Source organism: Panthera leo, chromosome A2 (genome assembly GCF_018350215.1).
Source record: "Panthera leo isolate Ple1 chromosome A2, P.leo_Ple1_pat1.1, whole genome shotgun sequence".
NCBI lineage: Eukaryota > Metazoa > Chordata > Mammalia > Carnivora > Felidae > Panthera > Panthera leo.
In genome coordinates this window covers 51,480,290-51,498,737 of record NC_056680.1, presented here as the reverse complement: position 1 = coordinate 51,498,737, position 18,448 = coordinate 51,480,290, and the positions used below count along the sequence as shown (strand labels likewise).

General features: G+C 43.7%; 1 protein-coding gene and 1 non-coding gene across 3 annotated transcripts in view; both read left to right on the top strand.

Moving 5' to 3' along the window:
- The first annotated feature begins 309 nt into the window (after window positions 1-309).
- Window positions 310-18,448, top strand: part of SEC13 (SEC13 homolog, nuclear pore and COPII coat complex component) — a 34,921-nt gene continuing 16,782 nt past the window's right edge. Inside the window, exons 1-5 of one of the 2 annotated variants that reach the window (XM_042910792.1) lie at window positions 310-410; window positions 3,722-3,766; window positions 6,004-6,119; window positions 9,090-9,241; window positions 9,791-9,924. In XM_042910792.1, the coding sequence (XP_042766726.1) occupies window positions 408-410; window positions 3,722-3,766; window positions 6,004-6,119; window positions 9,090-9,241; window positions 9,791-9,924 (450 nt within the window). In that variant the 5' untranslated portion in view covers window positions 310-407. Of the gene's footprint in view, window positions 411-715; window positions 837-3,721; window positions 3,767-6,003; window positions 6,120-9,089; window positions 9,242-9,790; window positions 9,925-18,448 lie in introns of those variants that run through there. The other variant, XM_042910800.1, reaches the window with a different exon arrangement.
- LOC122214615 lies at window positions 15,618-15,720 on the top strand. The gene has a single exon (XR_006199996.1). It is a non-coding gene; the product is annotated as a U6 spliceosomal RNA (small nuclear RNA).

The window sequence follows — 18,448 nt, the reverse complement described above, 5'->3', positions numbered from 1 at the left end:
TTCATCCTAAGGCCGGTTGGACCCAGAACCTGCAGGGAGGGAGGTGAAGCTGTAGTTATGAATCCTTCCTTTCGTGTACGGATCCCAGCAAAAGGCAAGGGCTCTTCGGAAGAGAAGACCTGCTACAGTTGCGGATTCCAAAAGGCCCGGGATGAGCCGGGCCTTGGAAACCAGAGCCCCACCCCTTTGGTCTCGTGCGCTCCGCACGCAGAAGGGGAGCGGCCTTGGGAGGGCGGGGTAAGGCCCGGAAAAGGCACGGACCTTTCGTAAGAGCGGAGCGCGTTGCTACCCGGAGGCTCTAGAGCCACGGCCCGACTGCCGGCCAGCCCGGCGCCGGAAGTGAGCTGTTCGGGGGCGCCGCCGGGAGCTGCCACGTCCGAGACCGGGAGCTGCCCACCGTCGCAGGCATGGTGAGTGTGGGGTCCGGGGATGCGACCCTCCCTGGTTCCACTACCTTGCTGAGGTTCAAGCCCCAGACCGGGGCCATTCAGCTCCCCTTCACCGCTTCGAGGTTTGCGGGGCTCTGGTCCTGCCCCTCGGAACCTTTCGGAGGGGCAGGCCAGAGGGAGGCCTTAGAACCTCTTGGAACTATGCGGACCGCGTTGCTGCCGCGTCTCTTGCTCTTTTTTCTTTTTTTTTTTTTTCTCTTCCCCCAACAAATGAAAACAAAACCCAGAACACCGTAGGTGCTACTGTATCCTGAGCCCTTAGTAAGTTCCAAGCGTTGTCCATAATCTCCGCCTGCTAACAGCCCTGCAAAATAGGTGCTGTTATTATCGACACTTTACGCATGAGGAAGCTTGAGGTTCGGAGAGGTGAAGCCTCTTACACCACTGGTAAGTGGCAGAGCTGAGATTCGAACCCTCTTAACCAGTCCTTTCCACCACCTACCACCACTCCCAGCAGAGATGTATGCGGAACAGTTGTTCGGTGTAGGGCCGGAAAGTACGATGGGCGCTTCAAGAAACTGGTGTGAGGATGAGCTTTTAAATGACTGAGGGTAGGGGCTCGATTTTTTAAATCTCTGGCATCCAGCGTACAGTCATTCCACATTTACTCTTTGAGTGAATGACTGAATGGTAACTAATGAATAAAATCATGTCGCTGGAGACTGGCACAGAGTAGGGGGAATACAGTAAACCAGTGCTCTCAGGAAAATGGGTGTGCTTGGACACACCAGAAGTCAGGACACTGGGTTTAGTTCTTGGTCTGCAGGGTTTGACATTAATCATCTCTTTTGGCCCCTCATTCTTCAGCTGCTGAGTAGAATCGCTCATGTTCTGATACTCAGCACTCTCTAAATGAAATTTTAACTCTTCAGCCGATTGGGAAGAACTGAATTGTTTTAAGGGCTGCCTCTTACTACTTAACAAGGACCAGACAACGTGAGGTGCTCAGGAAGAAGGACCTTTTTTTAGAAAAGACCTTAAAAAAAAAGAAAAAGTCACTTCTTCAGAAGTGCGGTTCCCACCAATCCTGGCTGGTGGGTGAGGGTGGTTAAAAATAAATGCTAGTTATTCCTGAGGCCCTTTGGTGACCTGGGGCAAACCTACCAGTAAACTTTGTTCCTGACTCTGCTTAGCCCTCAGCTGCTGATTTAGGGAAGTCAGTATAACAACTACTTTATATTGTAGATAGACAGCCTGGTCAGGTGGAAAGCTTTGTGCGCTGAGAATTAACAGGTGGGGCTGTTTTTCCAGCTCCGCCTTTAACTAGCTCTTTGACTTTGGCTAATGCTCTCTCTTCTGGGTTTCTTCATTTCCTTAGTTATCAGATGGCTCCAATTAATCCTGCCCTTTGTCCTTCCCGGTGCATCTGAGAGAGTACTTTGTAATCTAGACGGCTTGGCAAGAGTAAGAGAATCTTCATCTTCCATACTTGCCTTTGCAGATCTTAGAGGTCTGCTTATTAGGGAGCCTAGAATTTGATGAGAAAACTGGTGCTTACTTGTTATTTACCTTTTGAACTGCTCTGCAACTGTCCTTTTCCAGTCTCCACTTTTCCAAAAAGTCAAATCAGACTTTATACCTTCAGGGCTTGTACCAGAAAAAAATGAAATGGGAGAGGTGGTAAGATGTACCAGTTCCAGGGTGCCTCGGCAGCTCCGTTGGTGAAGCATCCAACTCTTGGTTTCCTCTCAGGATCTCATGGTCATGAGATCAAGCCTCAAGGCAGGCTGCACACTGGGCGTGGAGCTTGCTTGGGATGCTCTGTCTCTATTCCTCTGCCCTCCCCTGCTTGCTCGCTTGCTCTCTTTCTCTCTCAAGAAGGAAGGAAGGAAAGAAAGGAAAAAGAAATACAGTTCCAAACTGAAACCTCCCTTACAGTCCTTTTCTGTCCCAAGAATTTAAATAGTGGTTGAGCAAAGTAAAGTTGTCTGGTTTTGTTCATTTATTCATTGAGCAAGCAGTCACTGGGTTCCTTTTGGTTGCAAAGCACTGTGCTTGGGTGATTTGAAAAGATTCAGAACTGTGGACGACACAGACCCTGGTCCAGGGAGTTCATCTTGTGTTAAGAGAAGAAAAGGGTGTAAAGTGGGGGCACCTGGGTGACTCAGTTGGTTAAGCGTCCGATTTCAGCTCAGGTCATGATCTCAAGGTTTGTGGATTCAAGCCCCGCATCAGGCTCTGTGCTGACAGCTCGGAGCCAGGAGTCTGCTTCAGATTCTCCCTTTCTCTCTCTGCCCCTTACCTGCTTGTGTGCTTGCGCTCTCTCTCGCTTTCTCTCTCTCAAAAATAAATAAACTAAAAAAAAAGAAAGAAACGATGTGAAGTGTTGTAGACATTAAGTGCTTAAGATACTCAGAGGAGTCCAGCAAGTTGGGGAATCTTGGAATCTTCAAGAACAGGGGCATAATTTGAGCTGGACCTCAAAGAGTGAATGGGAGGGTGATGACCATGGCCGCTGTGTTCCAGCCCTATAAGCTGCTCAACCCTGGATCCCAGTAAGTGAGGGACTAGGATCTGTCACAGGTGGTGGACCAGGGAGCAGCTTCAGGAGAAACTTGAATCGGCTCTCCAAATCTTAGGTATTAACTCTGTTATGTAAAAAACTGCCTGTAACGTCAGAAACTCTGTCATCCAGGAAGGGAACAACAGCCATAGCTCCCCCAGGGTGCCTCTTTACCCTCAAACGTAGCCAGGACTGGTTGCCATTCCCCCCACTTTTGCTCATATTAGTCCCTCTGCTTGGACTTTCCTTTTTTCCCCTGTGCCACCTGGCAAATTTCTCATCATCTGACCCCCAGTTCATGTCTACCACCACCAGCCCCTCAGGCTGCTACGGTACATGTAAACTACCGTTAAAGTACTTATCTTTGCATGTCAGGGTTAATTATGTGCAACATTCTTGGGGCAAGAAATACTTCTTTTCTTCATTTTTTAAAATACTTATTTATTTTGAGAGGGAGAGAGCACGTGCCCATAGAGAGTCCTAAGCTGTTGCACACCAGCAGCACAGAGCCTGACGTGGGGCTCCAACTTACTGTAGGTCATGACCTGAGCCGAAATCAAGAGTAAGGTGCTTAACTGAGCCACCCAGGTGCCCCAAGAAATACTCCTTACTCATTATATCTCCATTTCTTGGCAAAAAGAACATACTGAAACTAAATGTTTAGTGAATGAATGAACAAATGCAGGCAAGAACTTTAGAGATGACTGATAGATTTAATTTGCATTCTAACTGCCATCTGTTGATTTACCAACTGTATCTTTGGTTTTAGGTATCGGTAATTAACACTGTGGACACCTCCCATGAGGACATGATTGTAAGTATTCCTTTAGCCTTCCCTCACGCACTGTGCAGGTGTGCATTTCAGTGCAGGGGAGCATTTCTGTTGATCATCCATAAATCCAGTGTGGCTTTGCACCCTTTAGTGAGGCTGTAACCTCAGGATATGGTTATTCTCCCAGAAGTGGCTGCCACATTGGCAGGACTCTGACATTCTGGTCACTCTATAGTGGGAGGAACCTGGGAATTGTTTATAGCTCAAGGCCCTCAGTCTTTAGGCAACAGAGCAACCTGCTCTGAGATGAAGGCTGCGTAGGTGCGAAGGTCTAACAATGGTTTTCCCACATGCCTTCCTCCTACTGCTACTTCTTAGCCCCATAGCAAAGAGGGCTGAAAGAAGAGAGAATAGGAAGGTTACTCAGTACAAAGGCAGAGAGCATTTACCGCGAAAGCCCAAAGCAGAGCCAAGGTAGGACTACCACAGACAGTGGGCCGGGCAAAGCCCTTTGAACCAGAACTCATTAACTCAGGGCGTTTCCTGAGAGGCAAACACGGGGCTCGGTATCAGAGGACAGGGCAGTGGAGAAGGTCCAGAGATTAAAGTCTCTAGCAGCAAAGATGCAGACTCTCCTTCATGCAGGGCCAAGCAGTCCAGGCCCAGCCTTTGAGCAAGACCCTGTTCAGTAAGCTTACAGCATTTCCTCCCTGCCCTCACAACCTCACCAGCAATTGCTTTTGGGCTTCTGAGATGTTGCCTGGTCTCACGGTGGTTGTATATCTTTTTTGGATGCAGTCATGTGTTGGTCTAGCTGTAAGACCACACCTCCTTGGAGACAGCATGGTACCTTGGGTAAGAAAATGCAGTCTGAGACTCCCACCAATTTCTTAACTTTTCTGGGCCAGCACTGATTTCCCCATAGGTAAAATGGGGAAAATAATGGATATGCTACCTGCTTGGGTAGGTTAGATTTGAGAAGCAGATGAGGCATAGTAGTAATGACTAATGTTTGCATGTTCACTTACTGTCAGACTCATACTAAATACTTTCATTCAGTATCTCATTTACCCTTCATAACAACTCTTAAAGCAAATGCCACCATTAGCCCCGTTTAAAGAGAAGGAAACAGGTTTAAGGAGATTATGTCATTTTTCCAAGGTTGCAAAACAGGTAAGGTAAAGAGATAGGATTTAAGTCTGTAGGTACTATGCCCTACTTCCTGTTGAAGTGTGTGATGGCACTCTGCAAGAGAAGTGTCCAAGAAATCTATCTTAATACTTGCATTGCCTGCCTTCCAAGAAGCCAAGACCTAGAAGAGTTGAGGGGGTGACTTCCAAAGAAGAATCAGGACGTTTTCCTCAGGTAGAGAGAGAGGTGGGGAAAGAATGTTGAAGCAGACAGAATGCTTCTGTTGAAAAAGTGGAATTGCTCCTGAATACCATAAGAATGATAGCTGATAGTTCCTAAAACCCCCAAAATGAGACAACTGAAGAAGGTACCTTGGAATAGGCAACAAACAGAAAGGACCAGGATGTTCAGTGGGGCAAAGCCTCATCCTTGCACCTCAGAGGAACCAGGGAGACAAGAGCTGTGGGCAGGGACCAGCCCTAGGTCTGAATGGACAGTTAGCATCCAGAAGGTCCGTTCATCGGTGGGACTAGTGACATTTAAAGCATTGGTGAAGAGTCTGGGGTACTGGGCCTACTACTAGGAAAAAGGTCTAGTAAAAATCCAGGAACAAAGGTCCACAAAGGATCCAAGGCCATGGTTGGAGGAAGGAGCCCAAATGTCTGAATAGAACCTTGTGTCCAGGCCCAATGTGCATTTTGGAGGACCTCACTGGGGACTACAGGCAGTCTTAGGCTGTTCCTTTGGATCAGCATTAGCCCTGGGTTCTGGGGCTGAGCTGAACCTCCACGTATCCTCCCCGGTAGCCCACAGAGCCTCAGAACATGGTGGGGCCTGACGAAGGAAGAAGAGGGAGGCTAGCCAGTCAGCGTTTTGTCTCCCATACCCACCCTACAGAATAGGATGGAAAGGACTTTCCCGTGTCTGTAAAGGGTCTCAAAGCAGCTAGGTATGGTTTTTCTTGTCCCTTCAGAAAGACAGTGCCTGTCAGAGAAATGGGAATGTCGGGATGCTGGCTTGTTGCCTGATAGTGATGCTGCTTTGAGGTTAATTTCAGGTAAATTTTGGTCCAAACTAGACTGTCCTGGTGACTACCCCACCCCCACCCGCCCAGCCTGCAGGCTTCCTGAGCTATCCTCCCTTTGCAGCACGATGCCCAGATGGACTACTATGGCACCCGCCTGGCAACCTGCTCATCAGACAGGTCCGTCAAAATCTTCGATGTGCGAAATGGAGGACAAATCCTCATCGCCGACCTCAGGGGGTGAGTGCAGCCACACCTGGGCAAGGTCTCAGAGAATGGTTGGGCTTCTCAAGAATGGCAGGAAAAGCTAAGAACACAGATCAGAGGAGCCCCATGGTGCAGTTAGCAGAGAGAACACCCAGGTCCCAGCCAAGTGACTGCCCTCAGCAGACATCCCGGGCTGATGGATCCAGGAATAAATCCCAACTTTGCCACCCAGATACTCACTAGAAGACCTTGGGCAAGGCCTTCACCTGCTCACCCTCAAAATGGGCTGATGCTGCCTCCTCCCAGGCAGGGCCTGCTCACCACGTGCTTTCAATAGCTACTGCTGCCTTTAAAAGTGGGAAATGACCTTCCTTTGTTTAGCCAACTTGATCTAAAGTGGCCCTGAAAGGCAGAAATGTAAGAATAATGTTAATGTAAAAATGCATTAGTAATTATATAAATCCCATAAATTTGCCTATTTACCCATGGCAGATATTCAGTAATATTTACAAATGTTTGATTTATTCTCTCCCTACTGAGATTCTTTTTTTTTTTTTTTTAAATATGAAATTTATTGTCAAATTGGTTTCCATACAACACCCAGTGCTCATCCCAACAGGTACCCTCCTCAATACCCACCACCCATTCTCCCCTCCCTCCCACCCCCCATCAGTCCTCAGTTTGCTCTCAGTTTTTAAGTCTCTTATGCTTTGGCTCTCTCCCACTCTAACCTCTTTTTTTTTTTTTTTTTTTTCCTTCCCCTCCCCCATGGGTTCCTGTTAAGTTTCTCAGGATCCACATAAGAGTGAAACCATATGGTATCTGTCTTTCTCTGTATGGCTTATTTCACTTAGCATAACACTCTCCAGTTCCATCCACGTTGCTACAAAGGGCCATATTTCATCTCCCTATTGAGATTCTTGAGATCCTGGCTGGTTTTTGTGGCCACACTTCTGCTTTCCCTCATTCCATTGCCTTTCAAATAAATGGGAGTTCTTGACCTGGATTCCATGGATCTCCAGTGTTCTGTGTATAGAATTCAGGGCTTGGTGAACTGGGGCTGAGGGAAAAAAATCACATCTTTATTTTCAGTGACTCAGATATTTAGCATTTCCTTCAACCTTGGAGGTAGGCTGGAAACCACAGAAGTCAGAGCACCTGTAACTTTATTACCAGTAGAAGACACACATGGTTTCATATCACATTACAGTTGTAGCTGTCTCAGTAGCACTGACACTCATCACTACTCTGAACTAAGAGTGGCTATTAGACTTGCCACTAGAGTTTATTAATGTGCTAACTGAGAAGTACACGTATCACTGTATTATAAATCGTTCTTTAACATTTCACTAACCGTATTGTAGTATAATTAGATTTCCTTTATAATCCTAGCTTGTTGTATCCATTATTCTGAAAAGGGAGCAACCATTTCCTTCACCAGACTGCACAGAAGAAATTAAGAACCCCTGACAGATAGGGGCTCATTACACGTTTGTTAATTAAAGAAGGCATAACTTGGAGCGCCTGGGTGACTCAGCTGGTTAAGCGTCCGACTTTGCCTCAGGTCATAATCTCACAGTTCGTGAGTTCAAGCCCCGCATCGGGCTCTGTGCTGACATCTTAGAGCCTGGAACCTGCTTTGGATTCTGTGTCTCCCTCTCTCTGCTCCTCCCCCACTCATGCTCTTTCTCTCTCTTAAAAATAAGCAAATGAACATTAAAAATTTTTTTTAAGTTTTCTATATAAAAAAAAAAAGGCATAACTAAGTAGCCTTCTGGGGAGATGGGCCTAGAAGTTCCCCTCTTCCTGAGTGTCAAAAATTGAGTAAGGGGTCACATGCTACTTTCCCTGGCCAGCAGCAGCCCATGGCTGCACAGAGAGGTGCCTGGCTGCCAGCTCTAACAGAAGCGGGCACGTCTGCTGTTACTCAGTCCTTTCTGCCCTGTTTTTCTTAGGTTCAAAAGATGTGCAATATTACAGGAATAAAAAATCCACACACCCTTTCTTTTTTTTTGCCTCAGTTAAAACTATGCTAGTTGTAGGACATTTGAGTCTTCTGTGAGTTTGCTTGGCAGCTCCTTTGTGGGACTGGGAATTGTCCCAGCCAGAGGGAGGAGGACACTTTGAGTGGGGTAGAGGAGTGAACAAGGAACAGCAGTACCAACTAACAGGCATGAGTGGTTTTTTCTTTTCTTGTGCCCAGCACTGTTCCAAGCTTTATATGTGAGTTATCACCAATATTTCCCCTCATGAGCACGGTATGAAAGAAGCCTTGCTCATATCTCCATTGGGAGACTAAGCCGTAGAAAGGGCATGGCCCTTGCCTAAAGTCAAGCAGCTAGTGAATGGCGAGTGGGTGTGAAAGAGCCTGGGCCATCGCCTCTGCCGTGCCGCTTCTTTGTGCTTGGTGCCCACCCTTCCCTGCACCTTAGAGACGGTCCTAGTAGAGTCTAGCACTGCGTGTGTGCTCAGATAGTACTTACCAGGTGAATGCATAAGATCAGAAGAGCAGAGACATGCCCTTGAACAAATTAGAAGAAGAGTGAAAAATATGAAACAGATACTCAAGACTTAGCCATTGTGGAAGGATGAGTAGCAGTTCACTCTGTAAATACTTCCTGAGTATTTGTGGGTGCAAACCCTAGATTGATCAGTGCACAAATGAATAGACTGAGAGGTTTCTCCTGATGATGGCAGGTGTAAGTGTTGTCGGCTGCACTGCGGGATGAGGGAGGGAGGTTCTGCCGTGTAGGAACAAAGAGGCTAACTTAGAGTCCTGACTTGCTTTCAAAGCCTCTGTGACCTCTTTCACGTCCCAACAAAGGTCCCTTTTGGCGGTGACATCCTATAGTTCTCCCTTATAAAATTCTTAGGTGGCTCTGTCCTAAGATACTGTATCTGCCTATCAAGGAAGGCATTCAGTTGGGTCCAAAGTAGTGGCTGGCAGAGCACCGCAGGTTCCTGTGGCCCATGTGAGCCGCCTCTGATCCTCTCCCCTTGCAGTCACGAGGGTCCTGTGTGGCAAGTGGCCTGGGCCCACCCCATGTATGGGAACATCCTGGCATCCTGCTCCTATGACCGGAAAGTCATTATCTGGAAAGAGGAGAATGGCACCTGGGAGAAGACACATGAGCACACAGGCCACGACTCCTCAGGTACCGTGAGTGTGGTAGGAGCGGGTGGGCGGGGCCTTGCACCGGTCGTGGCTGAAGCTCACTGGTGCCTTTCCCCTCATGGTGCTCCTTGTTTATCCCTTGGATTTGGTTGGTTTTTCTCCTGTCTGTCCGCAGCAGAGGTAAGGCGCTAAGACCTAAGGCCAGTCTAAAGCAAATCAAGAAAGGAAAAAAAAAAACAACACGGTGCATTTTTTTTTTTAAGTTTATTCATTTTAAGTACTGGCCTTTATTCTCAGATTATTGTCCTACTTTTTTTCCTATTACTTTTTTATTAATGTAGTGTTATATTGGTTTCAGATGTATATTATAATGATTCAGTATTTCTATCCATTACTCCGTGCTAATCACAATAAGTACACCCTTAATCCCCTTTATCTATCCCACCCCGTCCTACTTTTTGTAAAGGTAGACTATAGTTTATGAAGTTATGATAGTCGTAGGTGATGGGTTTTTTAAATCTTCTTAATTGACAAAAGTGAAACTTCCTCTTGGCAAATTCTACTAACTGTGCCTCCCTCCTTCCCACAGTAAACTCTGTGTGCTGGGCCCCCCATGACTATGGCCTAATCCTCGCCTGTGGGAGCTCGGATGGGGCCATCTCCCTGCTGACATACACCGGAGAGGGCCAGTGGGAAGTGAAAAAGATCAACAATGCTCACACTGTAAGTCCAGACTCTGCCTGCATGTGGAGGGTAGCTCTGCTACCTTGCCTTGTGTCTCCTGGAAACTCCCTAGAGAGTGGCAGGAGTTGTGTCGTTGCTCTGCGGGGGGCTGGGAAGGACTGATGCTCAGACTTGTTTGGTGGGGCAACTTCAAGCCGCTTTGCTCTGAAGTCAGACAGAGGCGGCATCCAGGGAGGCCCCAAGCTGCACCAGCCTCATTCAGCCCAGGACAGGGTTTGGCACAGATGCCTTCTTGCAAGCTCCCAAGTCAGGGAGGGCCAGGGCACCGGCAAGGTGGTAGTGGCAGCCTGCCTACCTGCTACCTTTGCCATGGACGCCTCAAGTTAACGTGCTTGCAGTGGTCATTGGGACCCCCTCGAACTGAGTGGTGTTATAAAGAGCATCATAGGAATTCAGTGCCTTGCATTTCCATTCATTGGATATTATGGTTGAAATAAGAAAGCACTATGGACAGTGGAAGAGTGTCTCACACCATTTGAGCCCCTACTGTGTGTCACGTAATCCTCACAAACATTTGTCAATGAAAGAAGAAATTATCAAATTAACAGATTTGCAAGGTAAGCAGTCCTGTTCCCATTTTATGTTGACACAGAAAAGGCTTAGAAAAAGTAAACGACTTAGAGAAGGTCCTGTGTCAGCGTTAGAACCCAGAATCTGTGCCTTCTCACTATATAACAGTTCCAACTTTGGTGGCCCCAGATTCTTCTGCAGTCTACCCAGATGGAAACTTGGTAGCTCTCAAGTTTGACGCTGTACTTATGCGCCTCTCGAGTTTAAGAGATCCACAGCCTGTTCAGCCCTCAAGGCCCCAGGAGCCTGTGTCAGGGTCTTTACTTGAGATGCTTGGATTCTTATCTGCTGACTAGCTTGCAGAAATGAATAGGGTGAGCGGCTTCTGGGAAGATGGTGGGGAATGGCATCATAGCTTTTCAGTCTTTCCTCATCTCTCTGTAAAAACCAACAGAGCAACTAGGTAGCACAACCAAAAACTCAGTAACCACATTTACAACAGAAGGAGGTAACGAGGTATTTCCACAACCTCCAAAGTAGAGGCAGAGGGAAATAAACTACCAACAACCAAAGGCCTTAGGGTATTGGTATCTGAGCAGGAGGAAGCAGGAAGCAATGGAGTGCCTTCTAACTGACAAAGCAGCCAACCGTGTTCACTGGAAACCATAGCTGGCCAGTGTAAGAACAGCACCTGAAACTGAAAGAAGTTTTGCATTTTTTTTGTTTTTAAATTAGTATACAATTTACTTACAAAATTCACCCCTTTTTAAAATATATGATTCTGTAGTTCTTAGTATATTCACAAAATTGTGTAATTATCACTGCTGATTTTCAGAACTTTTTTATCACCCCAAAAAGAATCCTCCTTAGCAGTCGCTCTCCACCCTACCCCCAACCTAGGCAACCACTAATTGACTTTCTGTCTATGGATTTGCCTATTCAGGACATTTCGTATGAATGGAATCCTATAATACAGGCAGATCCTATAATACCTCAGAGCCATTGTGGGTTTGGTTCCAGACCACTGCAGTAAAGGGAGTCGAGGAATTTTTTGGTTTCCCATTGCATATAAAAGTTATATTTACACTCTCCTATGGTCTATTAAGTATACAGTAATAGCATTGGGTCTAAAAAACTATGTACCTTAAATAAAATTTATTGCTAAAGAATGCTAAGCATCATCTGAGTAGTCAAGTTGTAATGTTTTTTTGTTTTTTTGGGGGGGGGTGTGTGTTTTTTTGGTTTTTGTTTTGTTTTTTATTTGCTGGTGAAGGGGCTTGCCTCAGTGTTGATGGCTGCTGACTGATCAGGGTGGTGGTTGTTGAAGGCTGGAGTGGTGGGGCAGTTTCTTAAAAGAAAACAGCTTTGAAGATTCCCACATCTATTGATTCTTCCGTTTATGAACAATTTCTCTGTAGCATGAAATGCTGTTTAATAGTATTTTACCCACAGCAGAACTTCTTTCAAACTTGGGGTCCATCCTCTCAAATCCTGCCACTGCCTTATCAGCTAAGTTTATGTAATATTCTAAATCTTTTGTTGTCATGTCAACAGTCTTCACAGCATCTCCACCAGGAGTACATTCCATCTCAGGAAACCACTTTCTTTGTCATCCAGAAGAAGCATCTCCTTGTGTGTTAAAGTTGGATCGTTTGATTATAGCAGTTCAGTCTCATCTTCAGGCTCCACTTCTAGTTCTCTTGCTCTTTCCACCACATCTGCAGTTATTCCTTCTGCACTCTTGTTCATGTTGTTATTTTGATTTCTTCCCATGAATCACAGATGTTCTTAATGGCATCTAGAACAGTGAATCCTTTCCAGAAGGTGTTCAGTTTACTTTGCCCAGATCCATCAGAGGAATCACCATGGCAGCCACAGCCTTACAAAATATATTTCTTAAGACTTGAAAGTCAAAATTACTCCTTAATCCATGGAAATTGCTGAATGGATGTTGTGTTAGTAGGAATGAAAACTACATTAATCTCATTGTCATTAATCTCCATTAGATCTCTTGGGTGACCAGGTACATTGTCAGCAGTAATACTTTTTTTTAACTTTCATTTATTTTTGAGAGAGAGAGAGCACAAGCAGGGGAGGGGTAGAAAGAGAGGGGAACAGAGGATCTGAAGTGGGCTTCATGGTAACAGCAGAGAGCCCGATACAGGACTCTAACTTGCAGACCGCAAAGTCATGACCTGAGCTGAAGCGGGACGCTTAACCGACGGAGCCACCCAGGCTCCCCCAGGCAGGGACATTTTAAAGGATTCTTTGGGTAATATGTCTCAACAGGGGACTTAAAATATTCCATAAACCACATTGTAAACAGATGTGCTGTCATCCAGGCTTTGTTGTTCCATTTATACAGCCCAGGCAGAGTAGATTTAGCATAAATCTTAAGGACGCTAGGATTTTCTGCATGGTAAATGAGCACTGGCTTCAACCTCAAGTCACCAACTGCATTAGCCCCTAACAAGAGAATCGGCCTGTCTTTGAAACTTTGAAGCCAGGCATTGGCTTTTCTCTAGCTATGCCTAGATGGCATCTTCTTCCAATAGAAGGCTATTTCATCTACATCGAAACTCTGTTTACTGTAGTCACCTTCATTCATGATCTGAGCTAGATCTTCTGGATAACTTGCTGCAGCTTCTACATCAGCACCTGCTGTTTCACCCTGCACGTTTATGTTATGGAGATGGCCTTTTTTCTTAAACCTTAGGAGCCCGCCTCTGCTAGCTTCACACTTCTGTGGCTTCCTCACCTCTCTCAGCCTTCACAGAATTGAAGAGAGTTAGAGCCTTGCTCTCAATTAGGCTTTGGTTTAAGGGAATGTTGTGGCTGCTGGTGTTATCTTCTCTCCAGACCACTAAAACCTTCTCCTTATCAGTGGTGAGGTGGTTTCACTTTTTTATCATTAGCATAGTCACTGGAGTAGCACTTTCAATTTCCTTCAAGAACTTTTCCTTTGCATTCAGATGTTGGCTCTTCGGTGCAAGAGGCCTAGCTTGTATAGTCTGTCTCAACTTTTGACATGCCTTCCTCACTGAGCTGAATTATTTCTAGCTTTTGATTTAAAGTGAGAGACACGTGACTCTTGCTTTCACTTGAACAGTTAGAGGTCATTGTAAGGTTATTAACTGGCCTAATTTCAGTGTTGTTTGTGTCTCATAGGAAGACCCAAGGAGAGGGTGAGAGACGGGGGAACAGCCAGTTAGTGGAGCAGTCAAAACATGCACATTTATCAATGAAGCTTGTCATTTTATATAGGTGTAATTCATGGCACCCTAAAACAGTTGCAATAATAACATCAAAGATTGCTGATCACAGATCACCATAACAAATATAGCAATGAAAAAGCTTGAAATATTGTGAGAAGTACCAAAATGTGACAGACACACAAAGCGAGCAAATGCTGTTGGAACAATGGCACCAATAGACTTACTTGACACAGGGTAGCCACACACCTTCAATTTGTAAAAAACACGGTGTAACTGAAGCACAATGAAGTGGAACACAATTGAATGAGGTATGCCAAATGTGGTCCTTTGTGACTGGCTTCTCTCATTTAACATGTTTTTGGGATTCATATCATAGTATGAGTGCTTTATACCTTTGTATGATTGTGTGATATTCCATCCTGTGAATTTATGTATCTCATTTAGCCGTTAATGGACATTTTCAGCTATTGTGAATACTGCTATGAACTTTCATGTATAAGAATTTTTGTGAGCATATGTTTTCAGTTTTCTTGGGTATATACCTGGGAGTAGAATTACCAAGTCAGATGGAAAGTGTCTGTTTAACTTTTTGAGTTTCCAGGTTAATTATACCATTTTACATGGCCTCCAGCAGTGGACAAGGGTTTTGGTTTCTCCACATCCTTGCCAAATCTTACTGTCATCTTTTTTTGTTTGTTTGTTTTGTTATAGCCATCCGAGTGGGTGTGAAGCGGTACCTCACTGTGGCCTCAGTTTGCATTTTTCTAATGACTAATGAAGTTGGGCACATTTTCATATGCTTACTAGCCATCTGTATTATCTTTGGAGGACTGACTGGGAGGGGTTTAATACTTTGTCCTACCAGTTGAGTGCAAGCCCCTCACCCTGGGAAAGACTAAAGGGACTTGTAGAAATCTGACCTTTATGACCCACTAAGGCTTGTTTCCACGACAGGGCCCCTGGTGAGGAGAAACTACTAGAAATCAAAATCGAGCAGGAGAGAGACACAGAAAAAGGAAAGCACGTATATAGACCAAAGTCAGGGAGGGGAACAAAGCCAAGAAATCTTGAAAGCAAGTTGTCATATTTGTCAGCACATTTATTAACAAAAACAGACTTCTCAACCTAGAAAGGCTTCCCTGGACCTCACTTTTTCAGGACAATAATTTCACATAAAAATAACAAAAGCATTTGAGGTGAAATTACGTAAATTTTAACTCACAAGAAAGGGAAAGAATATAGAAACTGGTTTGGAGGCTGGTGAGCAGCATGTTATCATGGAAGTTTCTAATTTAAGAGGGGATGTAGTTAGGTAGGCTCTAAGGGGGTTTTGGTATAATAAACTATTTGAGTAATTTACATTGTTCTGAATGTATGTAATATACATTAGGAATTTTTAGGAGCTTTATCCTTAACTAAATTCTTGAGCATTCTGAATGTTTTTAAGTTATTTCTTAGGAAAAAAATTTTCCAGGGAAGAAGTTGTCAAGGGATAGGTGAAATACATCATGGGGATTCAGGAGGGCACTTTTGATGAGCACAGGGTGATGGATGGAAGTGTTGAATCACTGTGAAACTAAATATAATACTGCGTGTTAACTAACTGGAATTAAAGTAAAAACTTAAAATTAAAAAAAAAAAGAATATACAGAATAACATCCTGACAAGCAATGAAAGAAAGGCATGCCCACAAAACAGAATCAAACTCTCACCTGCTATTTCAAATCAAGCTAAGAAACATTTTTTAAATGATACAAGGTGTGAAAAAAATACCACAAGTCATAATTAGAAAAACTTCAAAATGAAGTGACAGAATTTAGGAAAAAATCAGAAATGAAAAATTATTTCAGTAATAAAGACTAAACTGGAAAGAATACAAGAGCAAATAAACACAACAACAGATAATGTCTTAAGAGAAATAGATCGCGAAGAAGAGGAAATTTCTTCTTGCTTTGGCAGCATATATACTAAAAGTGGAACAATACAGAGAAGATTAGCATGGCCCCTACACAAGGATGACACACAAATTCATGAAGTGTTCCATATTTTTGGAATACTACTCAGCCATCAAAAAAAAAACCTGAAATCTTACTTGCAACGATGTGGATGGAGCTAGAATATATTATGCTAAGCGAAATAAGTCAATCAGAGAAAGACAAATACCATATGATTTCACTCATATATGGAATTTAAGAAACAAAACAGAAGAACATATGGGAAAGGAGGAAAGAGAAGAGAGAGACACAAACCACAAAAGACTCTTAATGAGGAGAACAAACTGAGAGTCGCTGGAGGGGAGGTGGATGAGAGATGGACTAGATGGGTGATGGGTATTAAAAAGAGCATTTGTTGTAATGAGCACTGGGCGTCATATGTAAGTGATGAATCACTGAATTCTACCTCTGAAACCAATATTGCATTGTATATTAACTAAAATATAAAAAGAAAATAAAATAGTATTTCTTAAAAAAAAAATGAAGAGATAGGGGTGCCTGGGTGGCTCAGTCGGTTAAGTGGCCAACTTCGGCTCAGGTCATGATCTTGTGGTCTGAGTTCAAGCCCCGCATCAGGCTCTGTGCTGACAGCTCAGAGCCTGGAGCCTGTTTCAGATTCTGTGTCTCCCTCTCTCTGACCCTCCGCTTTTCATGCTCTGTCTCTCCCTGTCTCAAAAATAAATAAAACATTAAAAAAATTTTTTTTTTTAAAAATGAAGAGATAAAAAGATTTTGAGAAGAAAGTAGACAGGCAAAGATCAAACATGAATATGAAGAACTCCTGAAGAAGAAAAAAGAACAAATACTAAAAACTAATTCAAGAAAACTATCTTAAAATTTTAAAACAAAATTTGAAATTGCATTTTGAGAGAGCATGCTCTACACTTAAGAATATCAACCCAGGGGCACCTGGGCGGCTCACTGTTGGTTAAGCATCTGACTCTTGCTTTCAGTTCAGGTCATGATCTCATGGTTCAAGGGATCAAACCCTGCATCAAGCTCTGTGCTGACAATGTGGAGCCTACTTGGATTCTCCTTGAGCGTTGTCTTTCTCTCTCTCAAAATAAATAAATAAATAAATAAACTTTAGAGAAAAAAGAAATCTCAACCCAGAGGGGTGCCTGGCTGGCTAAGTTGATAGACCATATGGCTCTTCTTCTTAGGGTCATGAGTTCCAGTCCCATGTTGGGCATGGGGTCTACTTAAAAAAATAAAATGCTTAAAAAGTATCAACCCAGAATCACTAGCATAAAGGACATAATTGTAATAAAATTACTGGCCTTTAAATAAACAAAATCGTTTGGGCATCCGGGGGAAAAAAGCCATGTGACTTACAAGGGAAACAAAATTAGATTTTCAGTAGACTTTTGAACAGCAATGATCCATGCATAGAAAAAAAAAAATCACAATAATCAAGGAAAGAATGTGTGGGCCAAGGATTTATAACCAGCAAAACTGACTTTCAAGTTCATACAAAAGATCATAGCAGCTTTAAAAGCCAAAAACTGGATATAATCTACATGTGAATGGATCAAATTGTGTTTTGTCCATACTATTGAAATGTTCCTTAGCAATGAAAAGAAATGACTACTGACACACATAAGAAGAATGAATTTTAAAATAATTACACAGAGTGACAAAAATCAGATTAAAAAAATCCCATTGATCTAAAATTCTAGAAAAAGTAAACTAGAGTGACAGCAGATCATTTAATTTTGGGGTAGAGCAGGGCTAGGGGAGGGATTAGGAAAAAGACCAAAGGAAACTTTGAGGGGCAATGGATAGATTTATCTTTTGTTTTTCAGTAAAATACTTTTTTTAAATCACCTCTTGTTTTTACTGAGGTATCATTGACATATTTTTATTTCAGATTTATAATTTAATGATTCAGTATTTGTATACATTACAAAATGATTACCACAATAAGACTAGTTAACATTTGTCACTGTATATAATTACCCCCCAAATTTTTTCATTTGAGCTTCCAACTTCAACCCAGGTCATAATCCCATGGTTCATGAGTTCGAGCCCCACGTCAGGCTCTGTGCTGATAGCTCAGAGCCTGCTTTGGAGTCTGTGTCTCCTCTCTCTCTGCCCCTCTCCTGCTCACGCTCTGTCTCTTTCTGTCTCAAAACTAAACACTTTTCCAAAGAAGACACGCAGATGGCTAACAGACACATGAAAAGATGCTCAACATCACTCATGCCAGAGAAATACATATCAAAACCACATTGAGATACCACCTCACAGCAGTCAGAGTGGCTAAAATTAACAACTCAGGAAACAACAGATGTTGACAAGGATGTGGAAGAAGGGGAACCCTCTTGCACTGTTGGTGGGAATGCAAAGTGGTATAGCCACTCTGGAAAACAGTATGGAGGTTCTTTAAAAAATTAAAAATACGCTACAGCCCAGCAATAGCACTCCTAGGAATTTATTCAAAGGATACAGGAGTGCTGATTTGAAGGGGCATATGTACCCTAATATTTATAGCAGCACTATCAACAATAGCCAAATTATGGAAAGAGCCCAATGTCCATCAACTGAATGGATAAAGAAGATGTGGTGTGTGTGTGTGTGTGTGTGTGTGTGTGTGTGTACACACACACACACACACACACACAATAGAATACTACTTGGCAATGAAAAAAAATGAAATCTTGACATTTGCAGCAACGTGGTTGGAACTGGAGGGTATTATGCTAAGCGAAATAAGTCAGAGAAAGACCGGTATCTTATGTTTTCACTCATATGTGGAATGTGAGAAACTTAAGACCATGAGGG